The 17,866-nt window shown below is 36.7% G+C and overlaps 1 protein-coding gene across 4 annotated transcripts in view; it reads right to left on the bottom strand.

Moving 5' to 3' along the window:
- Positions 1–17,866, bottom strand: part of col15a1b (collagen, type XV, alpha 1b) — a 47,436-nt gene that overhangs the window by 6,540 nt on the left and 23,030 nt on the right. For 2 of the 4 annotated variants that reach the window (XM_077724251.1, XM_077724248.1), the window contains 29 exons: positions 17,536–17,610; positions 17,176–17,271; positions 15,739–15,847; positions 15,567–15,607; positions 15,308–15,472; positions 14,952–14,978; positions 14,814–14,876; positions 13,649–13,726; positions 12,858–12,920; positions 12,624–12,776; positions 12,201–12,356; positions 10,344–10,397; positions 9,794–9,829; positions 9,056–9,193; positions 8,920–8,979; positions 8,808–8,843; positions 8,167–8,208; positions 7,688–7,750; positions 7,118–7,153; positions 6,963–7,046; positions 6,590–6,655; positions 5,541–5,576; positions 5,198–5,260; positions 4,324–4,413; positions 3,242–3,277; positions 2,933–2,986; positions 2,800–2,856; positions 1,963–2,022; positions 1,527–1,571 (listed from right to left, as the gene is read on the bottom strand). In XM_077724251.1, the coding sequence (XP_077580377.1) occupies positions 1,527–1,571; positions 1,963–2,022; positions 2,800–2,856; positions 2,933–2,986; positions 3,242–3,277; positions 4,324–4,413; positions 5,198–5,260; positions 5,541–5,576; positions 6,590–6,655; positions 6,963–7,046; positions 7,118–7,153; positions 7,688–7,750; positions 8,167–8,208; positions 8,808–8,843; positions 8,920–8,979; positions 9,056–9,193; positions 9,794–9,829; positions 10,344–10,397; positions 12,201–12,356; positions 12,624–12,776; positions 12,858–12,920; positions 13,649–13,726; positions 14,814–14,876; positions 14,952–14,978; positions 15,308–15,472; positions 15,567–15,607; positions 15,739–15,847; positions 17,176–17,271; positions 17,536–17,610 (2,082 nt within the window). The remainder of the gene's footprint in view (positions 1–1,526; positions 1,572–1,962; positions 2,023–2,799; positions 2,857–2,932; positions 2,987–3,241; positions 3,278–4,323; positions 4,414–5,197; positions 5,261–5,540; positions 5,577–6,589; positions 6,656–6,962; positions 7,047–7,117; positions 7,154–7,687; positions 7,751–8,166; positions 8,209–8,807; positions 8,844–8,919; positions 8,980–9,055; positions 9,194–9,793; positions 9,830–10,343; positions 10,398–12,200; positions 12,357–12,623; positions 12,777–12,857; positions 12,921–13,648; positions 13,727–14,813; positions 14,877–14,951; positions 14,979–15,307; positions 15,473–15,566; positions 15,608–15,738; positions 15,848–17,175; positions 17,272–17,535; positions 17,611–17,866) is intronic. The other 2 variants (XM_077724250.1, XM_077724249.1) reach the window with 2 other exon arrangements.

The raw sequence follows: 17,866 nt of genomic DNA on the forward strand, positions 1-17,866 counted from the left end.
ATTAACTGTTAGTGTTGAAACTAGTCTTAAGACAACACTTATGAGAGGATTTTGTTCCTGACTAGGTCTTGACTTCTTAAAGTTTTTGTCTATGTTGGTCCTAGTCCCAGGGAGTTTATTCACAAGCATAATACTAGCATCTGCCTAGTTTACAAAATATCTCTGGTTGAAAGTTCTCAGTCTTCAGTCACACTTAATTATTTGTCCATGTTAGGTTTATTCTGTAATACTATTATGTATGTATGTGTGTATTTAATCATTTCTTTGTTAAAATATTCTTCCAATTGTTCGAAGAGTGCTCGGGGTCGATCTAGTTCTCTCACAAGGACCGTTTATCTGACATCTCACCCAGTCTTGGGCTCCGAGGACTGTTGATCTAGGTTTGCAGCAAGGAGTCGCCAAGGACTCGGGCTACCAACATATACGGATATCTGCCACTTCCAGAAACACTCGCATAGTGTTCATACATCGTGACGCACTTTGGGCTTCTTTATGTAACTGTTGTGTAATTGTTATGTCAAATGAAGGCGTGATTGTTTTAATCCAAATTAAGTTTGTTTTTAGTTTCCTCTTTTGTTATTGTTAAAATACCTTGATTGTTATCATAGTTATAGATGTTGTTTTTGCTTACGCATGTTGGATTAATCAATAACAATAACTTGTAATTGTTTTGATTTATGGCTATAAAGCCGTACGGGAATTACTGTTCGGGGAGATACTTTGGAGATCAGGAAGAAGTCTTGACGCTTTGATCTATCTACCCTTATAAGGTATTATTATCAGAGATGCAATCTATTTAATTAAATGTCAATAATGGAATAAGATGTCTGCCTGCAGTGATTGATAATTTCATCGGAAGGGTAATTATTTATGAATCTATCAGTCCATGATTGAGTATTTAACTTTAAGCTTGTTTTTGACATTTTAAGGGAGTCAGATCATGTGAAAGGTCTTTGGTGAAAACATAAGGCAACACAAATGGTATCTGTATAGATTGGTATTAGGTGACAGTGTTAAGCACATCCGGCACGCATAACCCCACAAAACCTTGTTCTTTTTATGCACTCTTTATTAGGTCACTCTTGACTTAGGTAATTGAGGGGATGGAAAATCTCAAAAGCCATCTTGCCTTGAAAGCTGGTTTAAATTGTTAAAAAAGTGCATAAAAAAAGGCTATTTTAATATTAGCTATGTTTATTTGGAAAAGAATCCCTTCACCACACCCAACACAAAAAGTTAAATGACCAAACCCTTGTTAATGATTTCAGTAAAGCAGCTGTTTTATCACAGGGACCACATGAGATAGTTGGGGGAACCTTTCCCCCCACACCCAAAGCCTTAGGGTCTGAAATCCAAAAAATGTAATAATGAAGAAGAAGCCAGGCAGGGGAAAGAGATATATGGGTGACAACAAAGTGTGGCCAGAGAGCTGCCATGCTGCTCTATCCACACCCCAACAGAACCATCAGATGACCATCCATTTCAAAATGGAATCAGGCCATTCAGATGGACTGCTTCAAACTTACTGATCCCTTTTTGCAGTGCGGTCTGGGGCGCACGCTGAACACTGTCTTTAAAAGAAGAGCATGTTATCAGCTTTGAAAAACGGAACCATCACTTGGGATGGCTCCATCAAGTAGACTAAAAATTGAAGCGAAAACAACAACAACAAAAGTGTCAAAAATGTGGGAGCAATACAGTTGACACAATCGGTAATTTCAATGTATAAGTGCCCTTAATTCTCAAAAATGTTCATTTGTTTGACGATGTGGAGCTAATGTTATAATGGTGACAGTTAAGAAACAACTAATTTCTACTTTTCAGTAGAACAGCTGCCTCTCATACTCATGAAAGAACTGAGGAAAACCAGTTTACCACTAATTTAAAGACATTTAGGAATTGTCAACCTCCCAAGCTATTAATATTATTTAAAATAAACCACAAAGGTGACTGAATACTTACTCCATTCAGTCCGAGAATTCTTCCTGGAAGTCCAGGAACACCAGGTGGACCCGGAGGACCCTGAAAATATATACAAAAAAAATAAATAAATTAAAAAAATCAACATGATGTAAAAGATACCATGCAATAAATAATATATTTTCAGTTCTGCAAAAACAAAAGCAACAAGAACCTCTTTAACAAGACTAAAACCAATTGAAACCAAGCTCTGAAAGTATTGGACATTGGACATAAAACCAAAAACGCACTACCACTAACAGATATAAAAAAAAAAAAAACACAAACGGCTGAACTGGGAAAATACTGTCAAATTTGCAGATATGACCTTAGTTTACAGAATGTTAGATCACAAAGCTGCCCCACCACTGCAAGATTTTATATAAAAAAAATGTTCCAACCCATCAACAAGGGCTGGCTCTATAGGTGACTGTGTAGTTCCCTTTAAAAAGAGTGCATTCAGCCAATACCGCATATAACTGGGACTCAATACCATGTGTGCCTGTGTGTGTGTGTGTGTGTGTTAGTGTGGGTGTGTGCGCAGGTGTGTATATGTTGGTGTGTCTAGGTATGTGTCATCGTTTATCTTCAACCTACATAAGAGACTGAAGATGCAAATTTGCCCTTGGGTACAATCTTACAAATATATGTTCATTAAAATGAATATGATTATGTTCGTTAATAAGTGCTGTTCCTGATTAAATACATCAAACTCCAAATTGTAATTTAGCTGCATATACATGTTCAAATATTTTCATTCAATGAATAGTTCAGAATGGTGTTTTTCTAAAATAAATAAATAAATAAATCTAAAGAAATTTAAAAAATACTTTCTCTTACTTGTAGGCCAAAACAATCTCCCTTTTCCCCTTTCCTACCCAGCATACCAGGTCGTCCCTGCCAAAAGAGAATCCAAAAAGTTTTTGTATGCATCAATAGCCAGCCCAAATTAGGTATAAAGTAAGTTACTTACAGAGCGACCAGGAAACCCATATTCTCCTTTTTGTCCGGGTGGTCCATATGGGCCCTTAAAGAATATAAAAGCAACATACAGCTTTGTATTTTTTAAATTAAATAGTGACAGCAAAAACATATTTTTTTGGTGTCCAAAGCCTAAATTAATATGTATAATTTTTCAGTGCAGATTTGCCTGACCAATAACAAAAAAAATGCTTTTAAATTAGTTGTGTCTGTTAGGGGTTGTTTTTTTTAATTTATTTCCCCCATGTGACCTGTCCTTGTTATTGTCATTTGCTAACAGTGTCCCTTATGAAAAACTTACAGTGGGCCCTGCAGGTCCAGGCAATCCACGGGCACCCTGTCAAAGTAGAAAACAGTATTTTGTGAAGATAATGATTAGATTTGGTGCCATCATTTTTCTGATCAACACATACCTCCTTCTAAAACTTCTACGTAACATTGCATAATATTTTACTTAACACATCCCTGCATAGATTTTAACAGGTCATGCTAATTGTAAATTTGAGTGCAATTTAGTTGCGAATGGTTCACAATGCCAATTGCCGACATTCTCCAATTTTAAAAGTTGATTGCCATATCTGAAAAGGTCTTTTGGTTTTGATTCTGTTTACAACAGCTTACCTAATCCGTTATTTTTGTCCAGGTTGCCGCAAATCTGGACGAAAACGTCAATAAAAGTTGTTTCCACATTGACAGTCAGAATTAAAAATTAAAAACGTCTTGTACTATGTGCTCAAATAGAGTAAAAAAATGCGGTTCCGAATGTCAAATGAATCATAACAAATTTCAAAACAAAACAAGGATATGTTATCGAACAATGGAGAAATCTGAAAACGAGGGAAAATTGTTAAATCCTGCAAAGCTTGCACAATTTCTTCTTGAATGGTGACTTTTGCTTTATTACTTTGCTGGGTGCAATATTGAGAATTGGAACAAGAACAAAATTGAGCCCTCACAGGAAAAGACATTTATCATAGGTGTTTCCTTTCCCATTAAAACAAACTAGGATCCTTTTAGTTTGAAATGTATTTGATTTCAAGTAATAGTAGGTGAAAATTATTTTTTTAACACTGAATTTTGTATGCATCAAAATGAATTAATATAGAAGCAGAAAACATTCAATTTGCTGAGTGGGGACTGAATCCACAAAATAGGTAATGCAACACAATGGACCGTTGCAAAAAAAATGGATTTTTAATTTATGCATTTTAACATGATTAATTCACTAATATATATTACCAGAGTGTCAACTGTAAAAATCTACCCGGTTGTGGTTTTTAGCACACTGGTACATCACGACATTTGAAAATAAAAATACCTAATTTGAGTTAAGAATCCTAAATTGCTGGAAAATGTAGTGCATGTATAAGTGGGAAGGAAAACCTTAATGCCTCTGGGCCCATGTGGGTTTCTTGGCGCAGTTAATAGGGATCCATCTGCAGCAATGATCACGCCTGGCTCTCCCTTTGCTCCCTGTTAACACAGAATGAAAATACATAATACAGTAATCCCTCGAGTATTGCGTCTTTATTTATCGCTAATCCACTACTTTTGCGTTAATAATTATTATTACTATTTTTTTTCTAAAGTTCAGAAAAATATGAAAATTCATGCTGAAACTTGTAAGTGGAAGCCACTCTTGCTACTACGACTCAGCACTGAAGAAAGAAAAAAAAAGTTATAACAGGGGTGACCTACCATATTTTGCTGATTAATATATCCTCTATTTAATATAGCCGGGTACATTAAATGGCGCACAAACAGGAAGGTACAATCCACTACGCACTCTTTATGCCGTGACGGGGTGCGTCAATGTTTTGCAGACTAAAACTACTTACTGCTCAGGTTAAAACTACTTTCTGCTGACAATAGTCTGACTTGGATTTTTAATTAACTTAAGTGTCTATAATTATGCCCTCATGAACACCATACAAATCTTGCCGAAAAAGCAGGGTTGCTGTTTAGTATACATATTATGTTATATTAAACGGCACACAAACGGGAGGCTCAAAAAAGCAAAAATCATTTAATATATCCGGGTATATTAAACAGCAAAATACGGTACTTTGATATTTTAGGATTGTCACGCCCAAGTCTGGTGTACATTAACCGCGATATACGGGGAATTACTGTACTTGTGTGCCATAAATATAGTAAAACGACAAGATCAATTACCCTAAGATGGTAAAATGTAAATGAAAATACATCATCGCTATTGCAATTTCAACTTAATTAAGTCATTCTTTATTTTTCTCACCTTGAGGCCTGCTGACCCTAGCATGCCTGGAGGGCCTATGTCTCCCTTTGGTCCCCTGGGCCCCTAGATAAATGACAAATATAGAAAGGTGAGTTGGAAGTGAAATGGTCTTAAAAGTATGACAGTTATATTAGTATCCGATTAAAAGGATATATGTTGTCCTATATGTTGGAAGCAGAAAAACAGGCAACATTTAAAGTTATTGCTTAGTTTTACCTGTCCTGGAAGTCCAATGACAGCAAAAACAATTAGAAAAATATGTTATTTCACTGAAAAAATTAGTTTTGCACAAACGTGCAGCGTATATTTCTTGTATGGACGTGTTTGTGGAAAAACTTCTTACCGGAAATCCAGCTTTGCCAGGAAGGCCTTCAGGTCCCTACAGAAGATGCACAAACAAGTGTCATCATCCATTCATTCATTCATTCATTCATTTACCATATCGCTTACGTTCACAAGGGTTGCAGGGAGTGCTGGTGCCTATCCCAGCCAACTAGGTGCACCAGGGTGGGGACAGTCTGGATTGGGGGCCAGCCAATCGAAGAAGACGGACAAACATTCATGCTCACACTCATACCCAGGGACAATTTAGAGTGGTTAACCGGCCTACCATGCATGCTTCAGGAATGTGCGAGGAAACTGTAGTACCCAGAGAAAACTTACACAAGCTCGGGGAGAACATGCAAACTCCACATAGGAAGGTTTGAACTTGGGATTGAACCCTCGATCTCAGTGAGTGTGCTTTATTTACCACATGGATAAATTGTACTAAGTAGCTTTTAGAAAACATGCGGAACTATACATTAATCCAGTCATAATCAACCAAATTCCACAATATTACAAATGAATAGCTGATGCTTTGGGCGGCCAGACGGGTGAGTGGTTAATGCGTCGGGTTTAAATCCTGGGTTTGAATCCAGGTCGGTCCACCTGTGTGGAGTTTGGATGTTCTCCCCGGGCCTGTGTGGGTTTTCTCTAAGTACTCCGGTACACCCCCCCCCCCCCCACATTCTAAAGACATTCATGGTAGGCTGATTGGACACTCTAAATTGCCCATTGGTATGAGTATGAGCGTGAATGGTTGTTTGTCTCCTTGTGCCCTACAATTGGCTGGGAAACAATTCAGGGGGTGCCCTGCCAATGGCCCGAAGTCAGCTGAGATAGGGTCCAGCACCCCCTGCGACCTTAATGAGGACAATGATGTTCAGAAAATGAGATGAGATGAGATGAGCTGATGCTTTAGTAGTGTGCGGTATTGGATAGATCTGTTTCAGGACAATAGAGTGACACTGAGGAGTATTGAGTGGATATTTCTTGTTATGTTTGAAGAAGTGAGCATAGAAATAAAGAAATCTGCTGACTTTGAATTAGTAAATTTTCTTTGCTACATACCTCAGGCCCTGGTGGTCCTCTGATCTCAGTGAAGTTGAGTATATGCTCTCTGTCATTCAGGAGGAACTGCAAAATAACATAATAGAATACTTGTTTAAACTTGGAAACATATAAAGCCCGAAAAGGTTTTTATACTGGCATGTGTTAAATTTAAAAGGAAAAGGAATACAAACATGGTTTATTAGATGACGACACATTTGATAAATTATTACAGTTTTGCTAACAGTGGTTCTTAACATTCTCCCCCATGATTGACCTACAGTCTATGAGTCTTCTCTATCAAGGAATTACTCAACCTTTCCCATAGCTCGAGGAAAGAAGCAATAGTAAAAAAAATCAAATCACAATGTAGGTAAAGAATTGGTGTGCATACATCTGTCATATTAATGAAAGTTCCAGGTGGCCCAGGTGGCCCTGGTGGTCCTGTGATGGATAGCCCACGAGTGCCACAATCACCCTGTAAAAAAGAGAATATTGTTTGTTGTTGAGAACACTGGTTAGGTTATAATCAATTGGTTTTAATCTTACCTTTTGCCCTTGGTTACCCTTTTCTCCTTTAACCCCCTGCACATTGTCAAAACAGAGTTAGTGAATCTTGAGTGAGGCAGAAAGAACAATTAAATTGTAATACATGATGATTTTTTTTTAAGATGAAGTCATTTAGTTCAATATCTGTGGTCTAAAATAACTCCTGTTAATTGGCATATCAATACACATGTCAAACAATTAGCTGCATAGTTAATCTGACAAAAAAATACTTTTTTTCTTGAACTATAGATCGGCGTAGGTTTCTTATCTCCAAAACTCAACTGGGAAATGTGTTACGAATCAATCAAAATAAGGTTTAACTTCGGAGACGAAAGTCAAAAATATTTGTTGGTGTAACACCACCATCCAATTCACCAAAAACAACATATCTGCAGTATAATCGTATTTCGGGGCTGCTTTTCTTCATCTGGAACTACAGCTCTGTTCAAGGTGGAAGGAATTCTGAACAGTTCCATCACATTGCTTAAACAGGAGCAGGGAGATGTTGTTATATTAAGATAGACACTGATAGAATTCAATCCAAAAGAAGCAATAATGTTGTCTACATACCCTTGCACCTGGTAATCCGGCAGGACCTCGCAAACCATCTGTTCCTGGGTCACCTTTCCCACCCTAGAATAAACCAATGAAACCATGAAATGAATTAATAATGAACAATGACTCATTGCCATGTACTTAAAATCTCATATCATTTTCTAAACCAATTTATCCTCACTAGGGTCACGGGGGGTGCTAGATCCTATCCTAGGTGACTTCGTGCCAGAGGCGGGGGCACCCTGAATTGGTGGCCAGCCAATCGCAGGGCACAAGGAGACAAACGACCATTCACGCTCACACTCATACCTAGGGGCAATTTAGAGTGTCCAATCAGCCGACCATGCATGTCCTTAATTATTTTAAGTATGGCGGATGAGAAGAGGGAAATGAAAATGATACCACTGAATTGTTAAGATTTCAGAGGTTATTTGTTTTTTTAAAAATAGTATAGAAGTTTTATAGAATAAAGAAAAACAGAATAGAAGTTTTACCTTGATGGAAAGGCCTGGTGGACCTGGGGCCCCATCCTTACCCTATTAAAAATAGAGATCTTAGAATTTTTTTTAATGCTACCATCCTAGCTGAAATCTGCATGAAATACAGTGTTCCCTCGCTACTTCGCGCTTCAGCTATCGCGGACTCAGAGCTTCGCAGATTTTTTTCAGGAAAAAAATAAAATAAAAAATTTAAAGATATTAAATTAAAATTATAAATTACATCATTTTACAAGAAGTGGAAACAAAATATTCAATAAGAATTAGTAATTGCATCAAAAAAAGGCCAAAGAAATGGTCAATAACATGGTGAGAGTTCAGGAATCGCATTGATGACGTCATGGCTGTTTACAGGCGCATCTTCACCGCCCAAAAAAAACAATGTTCACAACTCCCAATAATTTTTTTTCTTATGTGCAAAAAAACTGCAGAAGATCCTCCATCTGGACTACTATGATTTTTTTGCTTGGTGGTGCTTTTGTGCACGTGTTACACGTTTCTTTAAGCATTTTTGAAGGGGCCTGGCTACTTCGTGGATACGCAGCTATTGCGTGGGGGGTCCGGTCCCAATTAACCGCGATAAGCGAGGGAACACTGTATACAATAGTGCAATACATAACAGATATGAATCGTACAACCTTGGGACCTTGTGGACCAGGAAGTCCAGGTGAACCCTAAACATTGGAGTAGACATAGAAAATTGGGGTAAAAAATAAATAAAATAAAATCAACCTACAAAATCCCACTGACCTGCGGACCAGGTACTTTTTCTTCAGTGAGTACATCACTTTTGCCAGATCCCTCCATATCCTAATAGCAAGGTCAAGTGTTATATGAATAGTAAAAGAAAAGTGTCACTGTGTGAGTAGGGATAACTAAAAATCACCTCAATAAAAAATTTGGTTCCAGCAAGACTGGGGGGACCGGGAGGTCCCGGTGGACCCGGTGGTCCTCTTTTTCCTGGTGGACCACTGGGGCCTTCAGGTCCTACAGACCCTGCAATGCCGGTGAACCCACATTCACCCTGAGAAAATTAAGAGGAATCAGGACAACAATTTTAGAGGTGTAACGACGCATCAGTCTGTTAGAAATATCCATTAATTGGCAACAGTAGTAAAGTATTATCATCTCTGTGATGTGCCATTTTGTCTAAAAGAATGGTTTTCATTCAAATATCTGATATCTTTCAGTAACAAATTGTTGATAAATAAATATTTTATCTTTGTATTCCTTTGGTTGAACTCGAAATGATTGTGTTGATTGTGTACATATCCTGTTAAATCAATCGAAGGCTGAAATGAAATTGGTGGTTCACAACTCTGATGTGTTAGCTGCCACCTTAACAATGGTATATCACCACTTAATTCATGGGTGTCCAAACTGGTCCTCAAGGGCAGCAGCTTTTCATTCCAACAAATGAGGAGGATATGTTTTAGCCAATCTGCAGTCTTACAACTGCAATTAGTTGTTTGTAGTCAGGCACTGCTAGTTTCATAAAAAGTCTCATTGGTTAAACAATCTGAATTGGATCAGTTAGAATAAAATCCTGGGCCCACTGTGGCCCTTTGTTGAATAGTTTGGACAACTCTGGTTTAAATGTACTACATGAAATCAATATATTTACCTTTGGCCCAGGTGGTCCAGGTAAACCTCTGTTACCCTAAAGATTTAATGGGAAAGAAAAAAATAGGGATCGGTTCAAAACGATTGTAATATCGCAGGAATACATGCTGTGTAAGAACAGTTTCATCAAGAAGTGTAATCTTTTGTATTTTTTATAGAAATGTTATGTACAATAAGGGCTGAATGATATTGAAAAAAAATGACAGATTTTTTTTTTGGGGTGTTTGTGATAAAATGTGAATAAGCGGTATGGTAAACTGATGAATAAGTATTTTGATGTACATGGGGGAGTTCACCGAGTTGTATGGGGGGGACAGCTGAGGCATCAACACCAAAGAGTGCCGAATTCAAACATGCAATAATAGCACACTTTTGATGTGTCCAAGATCTATTGATCATTTAATGAGCAGCTGTCACTACTCATTCATGTCATGCAGTGGCAGCTTAAAAGGTTATTGTCACCAGGGAGAGGGAGAGACAAAAGTGCTCATTAAAAGAGAAGATACGACTCCCAAACAATGACCTTTAATGTGAATTTATTTTTAGCATACCTTTTCCCCAATGGTTCCAGGAAGGCCACGAGCTCCGTCAAGTCCAGCTCGACCCTAATCAAACAAACACAGGTTGTAATTGAATGCACTTTGAGAAAATTTAAATGAACAAATAAAGAACACGATGAGAAGCACTTTGTTGAGCCCTCAGCCATTCACATGTGAGGCCACATCCAAGTTTCAGTTTGTTCAAAGGAATACTCAACTTGCCAATATTGCCCACTAGAATTGAGGTGTTTCATGAAACAAGAGGAAATGAGTGATCACACTGACCCAAAAATGCTAAACTTATTTGCCATCTCTGTCTACATAGTATCCGTCGACGAAATGTCCGGGTACTAACCAAAAATGCAAAATTTATTTGCCATCATTTTTCGTGAACTGCCCTCTTAAGATGTAAAACTATATTTACACTAGGTAAAAAGAATGCCAATTTCTTTATAATTTGGTTTTGATTTTTTTTCTAAATGTATCTTAATCTTCTCTTTTGTTGACATAAAAGTGTGTCAACCAAATCATAATTCTACTGAAGGTCATTATGTCTACCGAATTAACTAACGCATTAGCTGTAAAAAATGAACTATTATGTATTTATTGATTATTTATTCATCGTTGCTATATATTGATTATCTATGTGTTTTTTTGTTTGTTTGTTAGTTTGTTGTTCAGTCCATGGACTCAGCGCGGTGGTGCGCTCTCAACAACTTGGTGCTGATTGTCTCCAAAACCATTGAACTATTTGAATATGGATTTATTTTAACTGTTTCACATAATGAAAGAAAAACAGTGAGTAATTATTTTCAATAGCTTTTTTCATTATATTAAAATGAAAAAACAAAGTACTAGGATTGCTAAATATTGTCTTTTTTGTTTTTTTATTTAAAAGTGAAAACATTACATGCTGTCTTTTTTTTCATTTTATTTTTATATTTATCGTATTTTCCCCATTATAACCTCCAGACAGTAAGAAAATAACTGTTACTGGATGAATTAATTCCTTATATTGATCCTAATCATGTGCTATTGATTCATACAGTATCTCAGAACTACCATGTGCGATTATTTTTCTTTAAATTTTCCCTTCATTTGTAAACCCTATTAAAACCATGAAGATTGAGGTGAAAATTGTGCATTAGGGGCGGCTTATATGCGAGAAAATGAAAAATGTAATTTTTTAAAGGCAATTTCAAGGACATAGCTTATACACGGGCCGGCTGATAGTATACGAATGAGTAAATATGGTTGTGATGTTTGATTCTCATTCTATTGGAAAGCTGACAACTCATCAAAGATTGCATTTACTACTGTTTTCAGAAACACTTCATTCCAAGGCCGACTAAAATGTGGGCGTAATAGTCTTCATAATGTTTTTCTTTTCAGTATGCCTCATAACAATGTGTTCACTGAGAACTTTGATATTTGTGTAAAAGTTGAATAACAGAGAAGCAAAACTGATGTTTGAGTTGTGATAGCATGCATGTTTGTGTTCAGTTCCATTCAAGTGAAGTCATTCAGCAAAAAATGTCAAACCAGTTGGATCATCTCGGGGTAGAAAATTGATGATGGTTTTCACATTTTTGCAAAGATGCAGACCCCTTTGTAGGGGAAGAAAAGACCCAGTGGTCAGGTCGAAGTTAACATAAAATCCATAGAAAGAAAAATTACAGTCTTTAGCCAGAGTACTGAAGCAAGGAACCAAGGACCATTGCTCAAGATATTTTTACCCAACTAAATGGTGACTTGTTATGTTATCAAACAAGCATAAATGAAGAAACATGCTGACTCAGTGAACTGGCTTTTGACTGTGAAACTGCATAATGGTTTGTTGGTTTATCAAACAAACCATTAAATGTATACCTCGCCTGACACCCAAACAGAGCCCACATCAAGCCCGGTCCCAGAAGCAAAACCGGACTCAGAATCAGAACTGAAACCCGAGCCAAGGTCAGAGTACAACTCTGCACTCAAACCTGAACCACCAGACCCAGAACCACTAAACCAATCCTTAATTATCTGCAAGAGAGTGAAGAGAAGGTGGAAATGTTCCATGTGACAAGTAAACAAGGGGAATGAGGTGGGGGACAATAAAGAAGGAATAGCTAGTATTTAACATAAGACGACTTCAATAAATTGAAGCAAAGTAAAGAGTTACAAAACGAACATCTATCTGTTCACTAACTTTTGCAGTAACTTGTAGCAAGAATACATTAAATGTTACAGTACTACTCATAACAGATTAACACTGCCTATATATATTTTTTTTATTTTTAGGTGACTTACTGGTATTCCTGGTTGGCCTTTGACTCCATTTTTACCAGGGGCTCCATGGGGGCCAGCATGTGTATGAGCGAAGCCATCAGCAATGTCACTTGATGAAAGGTTGTTCCCTGCAGGCCCAGGTGGTCCTGGAGGCCCAGGTGGTCCAGGAGGACCCTGGAGAATAATGTTATACTCATTTACCTTTGCCAGTACTCACCTCAGGCTATTGGATTTTACAGCTCTAAGTAATTTTACCCTAATCAGCTCGGTGTCACTGTCCAGGTCTTCAAACCCAGAACCCAGCGCATCTTCTCCATACTACAGAATAATACAGAATACATGCCCAGGCACATGAGATGCACAGATATGCACAACGAGCAGACACTGTCAGGAATCCTATTTATATTTCTAGATCAGTGTTTCCCAACCATTGTTCCGCGAGCAATGCAGTCGCACATTGTAATATTAGGGGAGAAAAATTTTAATTTACAGGATTCAAATTCAAGTATGACGAAGAATAAGTCAATATTTTAATATTAGATGATTAAAATGGCACTATAACACCATTAAAGAAATTTTGTTGCTTATTTTTAATGTAATGTGTGAAAAAGACGTTTGCTTACATTTTTGGCGACTTGAAGTCTGTATAACCACAAAACTGCTTTTTGAGTAATATCAGAAAATTGAAGTAATCTTGGGAGAAAAAGTACTAATAAAATGATGTGAATAAAATCAGTACATTACGCAATTTTATACCATGTAATCGGCTATGTCAAGTCGGTGAGAACATTGTGATAATGAAATACTTTCTTGTCATTCTTTAATTCCTGTTGATACAATTTTAAATAGAATGGCTTTATATTGTAATTAAAGGTGACAGAGTTTTTGAAATCGAAGAATTTCATATGTTGGTGTGCCTTGAGATTTTTGCAAAATGAAAAGTGGACCACAGCTAAAAAACTTGTTCTGAATCATCAAACATCGATTTGGCGTATCTCATTACTTATCGCATACTATAACTTGTATGTTAACAATACATGGCTTACAGGTACACTTCGTGATTTGGGAGGTCCAGGTGGACCGGGTAGGCCGGGTGGGCCTGGTAATCCAACTCCAGAATCTCCCTGTAGCAAAAATAAAAGAAAAATTTACATTTATGAAAAAATGAAACAACAAATTTCAGTTTTACGTACTAATTGCATTAATCATTTTCTTTTAGCAATTTATTTGCGTCAGATCTCCAAAACAGTGTAGCAAAATAATTTAAAAGCAGAAGCATGAAAAGAGCCACGTGATTGGAGGTCAAACAACCATACACTACATTCTTGTGTTGGTCCAATAAATGACTGCAACTTTTATATTATAAAAAAAACTTTTTATTATTAGATTAAAATGAAAAATTAGGTGGCCCATGGGACATTCGCCTCAGTTTTGAGATCGAGGGTTCAATTACAGGTGGGTTCCGAATTTCCTGTGTGGATGTTCTCCCTGGGCCAGTGTGGGTTTCCTCCAGTTATTCTGGTTTCTTCCCACGACCCGAAAAAAAGCATTCTAAACATGTTGAACACTCTAAATTGTCCCTAGCTATGAGTGAAAGCGTGGATGGTTGTTCGTCTCAGTGTGCGCCGCAATGGGATGGCAACCAATTCAGGGTGTCTTATAGTTAGCTGGAATAGCTTCCAGCAATCCTGGGACACTTGTTAGGATAAGCGGTACAGAAAACAAATAAATCTAATTTGACAATAAAAAGAATCCCTGGTCTCGACTCTCCAAAGTCTAACCCTAACCCTCTCAGGTAGAAGTTAAGCAACATTAACCACTGTTAAGGGAATTTGACTACAGCCTGTTCATTGGTGCAAATGAGTCGGTGATGTTTACACAAGTAGCACATTTCGCACTCTTCCCAAAGTACATCGAAATTACAATAACCTAGTGTAAAACATTCCTTCACATGATCTACACTTGCACTGGTCCATAAAACAGTTCCCTAAAAGTCAGTTTTTACTATGCTTTAAGTGTATGTAGTCTGCTTCATTGTGAGAATAATTTCAAACATTTTAACCATGCCTTTCAATACGTTTTTCTTTCTTCTTCAATGTTACATTCAGAAGAGAATGTGCCAGACACTTTAGAATCAAAATAGGTTTTAACAGGTTTTGTATTTTTCATGGAAAGAATAGGTAACATGACAAATAAAAAAAATCATTTTACCTTCTCTCCTTTCATGCCAGCATCTCCATTTAAACCTGGAAATCCTTGAGGTCCTCTTTGACCCTAAAAGATTCATCATTAGTTAAAATATAAAGCACATCAAAGATGACAAAAGATAAACTTTAAAAAAAATCTTACTACATCTCCATTGTCCCCCTTCATTCCCTGTAAAATACAGAAATACATTGCATTTATTCATCTTAATGTATATCTGAAATCTTGGGGTATATCTTTACTGTGCAGCAATACTAGATTTTCCTGATTTGCTTTCAGGCACAAGACTGGCACTTGGATTGGACCCTTTTATGATGACTTGCTACAAAGAGTTCAGAGCAACAAAAACTCTCTTGTTACTCACAAATTGCAGGATCTTTTAAAAGACAAAAATTTCCCTTTGGAAAGTGCCACATTTCAGAGATTAAGAGGAGCCACAGCACAATTTAAAATCCTGAAAATCTTGAAAATAAACATTGCTTTGGGCTTGATGCACTGACCTTCTGTCCATTTCTCCCTGGCATTCCAGGGATTCCTGGTTGTCCTTTTGGGCCCCCTAGTCTTGGATCAATTTGCCCAGGTAAAAAAGTGGGCCCAGTGGGGCCTGGTGAACCTGTTATTCCAGAATCCCTTGACTCTCCTTTTAACATGTGCTTGACAAGAACCTAAGAGTTAAATAGATCGGTATTTTTACAAGTGAACACACAATTTAAATGAAAGATTTAAAAATATTTATATTTTATATTAATTTGAATTTACATCTTCAGGTACTTCTCCAGGCTCGTCTGTCTGCTGAGAACCTAAAAATAGCAATATAAAAAATTATGACCAGTATACAGAATTATTCATTACAATATAATCATAATTTTAGAGGGTATCACAATAAAAAACAACAACAAATACAATAAGATTTCACAGTTATGGCTTTTACCATTAAGCAAAAACTCTTTGGTTTCCACTGAGGTACGGCGATTAGAATTGTTTTCACTATCCACCCTTGGAACTTCTGTTGGTGGTGCAATTATTGGAATAGTGTTTCTCTGCAAGAAATTAACAAACACAAATTTGGTTCAGTATTGATACTTCTTAACAGACCGACTATTTTCAATCTAGTCAAAAGCCTGTTTGCACCAGTTTGACATATACATTAAAATAGCATAGAAATCTAACCTCCATTTTGGATACATACACATTGTTAGGAAACCCTGACAAAATATTGGACACTAGCATTTCTGTCTTCTTTCAAATCAAAGCTATTGATGTTCTGACTCAGTGAAAAGTGAATTTCCTTTGAGGCTTCAAGGACAGTCTGTTTCATGGGATGTTTAGGGTCAAGCTGACTTCACAGATGTGGGAGGAAGAAGGATGACAAACAGGCAAGTATTTACTTGGATCTGGGTTCTTTTAGATCATACATTTTTTTATTTATTTATAGCATTAATTGACAAAGCCGGGCAATCATCACTTACTAATTCATGTAGATGAGCTGAATTGCAAAGGTTGCTACCATGTATTAATGTTATTGAGGCCCATTACTGCAGCCATACCTTTACTTACAAAATTAATTGGTTCCAGAACTTTTTTTGGAACTTGAATATTTCATAAGTAGAGGTGTACTTTATATGTAAATTCTCTAATTTGTTCTACGGTCCTCACGCAACTACTAACGAAGCCCTTTAAAATTGGTCAAAGTGTTTAGGAAACACAGAAATGAGAGAAAATTATAAGGAAATGTTTTCTAAAAATATAAAGTGTATGAAAATGTGCCCTGAGCCGCTGAAATAAATCCATTCGCGAAAGCTGTCCACTCTGTAGTAGATTCTAGACTTTTACTTATGCCCTGTGTGTTTGTGTGTGTGTGTGTGTGTGTGTGTGTGTGTGTGTGTGTGTGTGTGTGTGTGTGTGTGTGTGTGTGTGTGTGTGTGAAAATAGGTGCCGCATTGCATTTGTATGGCTTTTAATCGCTTAATAAGGGGAATTCAAAATAAAATAACAGATAAGGAAATGCATTTACTTTTTGAGGGATTTCGTAACATGGATCTTTTTGGTATTTCGAGTAAAAAAAAAAAATTGTAACCTGAAACTTAGAGGCATTCGTAAGTAGAGGTATGACTGTATTATGATGAATAATGGAATGTACCTTACACTCCATATTTAAATATTGGTTGGATTTTAATCATCAATCCTCCATTGATGTTGAAAGAATTTAATGCTTTTATTGTCAATATACAAGTGTAATGAGATTAAAAGCTTTCACCATGTAGTGCACAAATAACAACAACGATCGGAATCCTTGTCAAAATGGCAGAGAATGAGTTATCATTCATGTAGTGTCCCTAAAATATAATTCAAAATAACTTCCAATTACCTGTGGAGCTTGGTGTATATTTGCTTCTGTTTTCTTTTTTTCTTCTTCTGTCTGTCTGTTATCAACATCATCATCACCACTGGTGTACCCAGAAGCCTTCAATAATATTTGTATATTATTATAATTGGATTCAATAATATATTTATAGTATGTATACAATAATATTTCTGAAAAATACTGTTATGGCAGTCATTTGGAACTTGAGGAATTGAATAAATGTAATGAATCTCACTAATTTTGCACACAGAAATCCTTCTATAGTATTGCTTTTCAGGTGAAATATATCTTTCTTTTAATTGGATCTGATCACTTGGAAAACTACTGCATATATGTATGTTTTGTACTTTGTGTACTTCTCACATCTGGATCATCATCCTCACACTGTTCCTCAGCTGCTCTGGGATCATCTTTGATTACCAGTTGCTGAATGACTCCCTGTAAATAAATTAGAGAGACTGATGAATGGTAAATGGTAATGGTAAGGGGGAAAAGTATAGTATAGTTAGTATACATACGATGAAGGGTTCCCTTAGAATACATCCTAGAATAAAAAGTATTTTCTCTGTTTTTCAGCAGCAATGTGTCTCAAGAAGCAGAGGTTTGACATGGCTGTTGCTCAAGAATTTAGTTCATGTAGGATCTGATATTTCAAATCAGTGCTTACTAAATGCATGTATACATTTTGTGTTTA

The sequence above is a fragment of the Stigmatopora nigra genome, chromosome 9 (genome assembly GCF_051989575.1).
Source record: "Stigmatopora nigra isolate UIUO_SnigA chromosome 9, RoL_Snig_1.1, whole genome shotgun sequence".
NCBI classification, from domain to species: Eukaryota; Metazoa; Chordata; class Actinopteri; order Syngnathiformes; family Syngnathidae; genus Stigmatopora; species Stigmatopora nigra.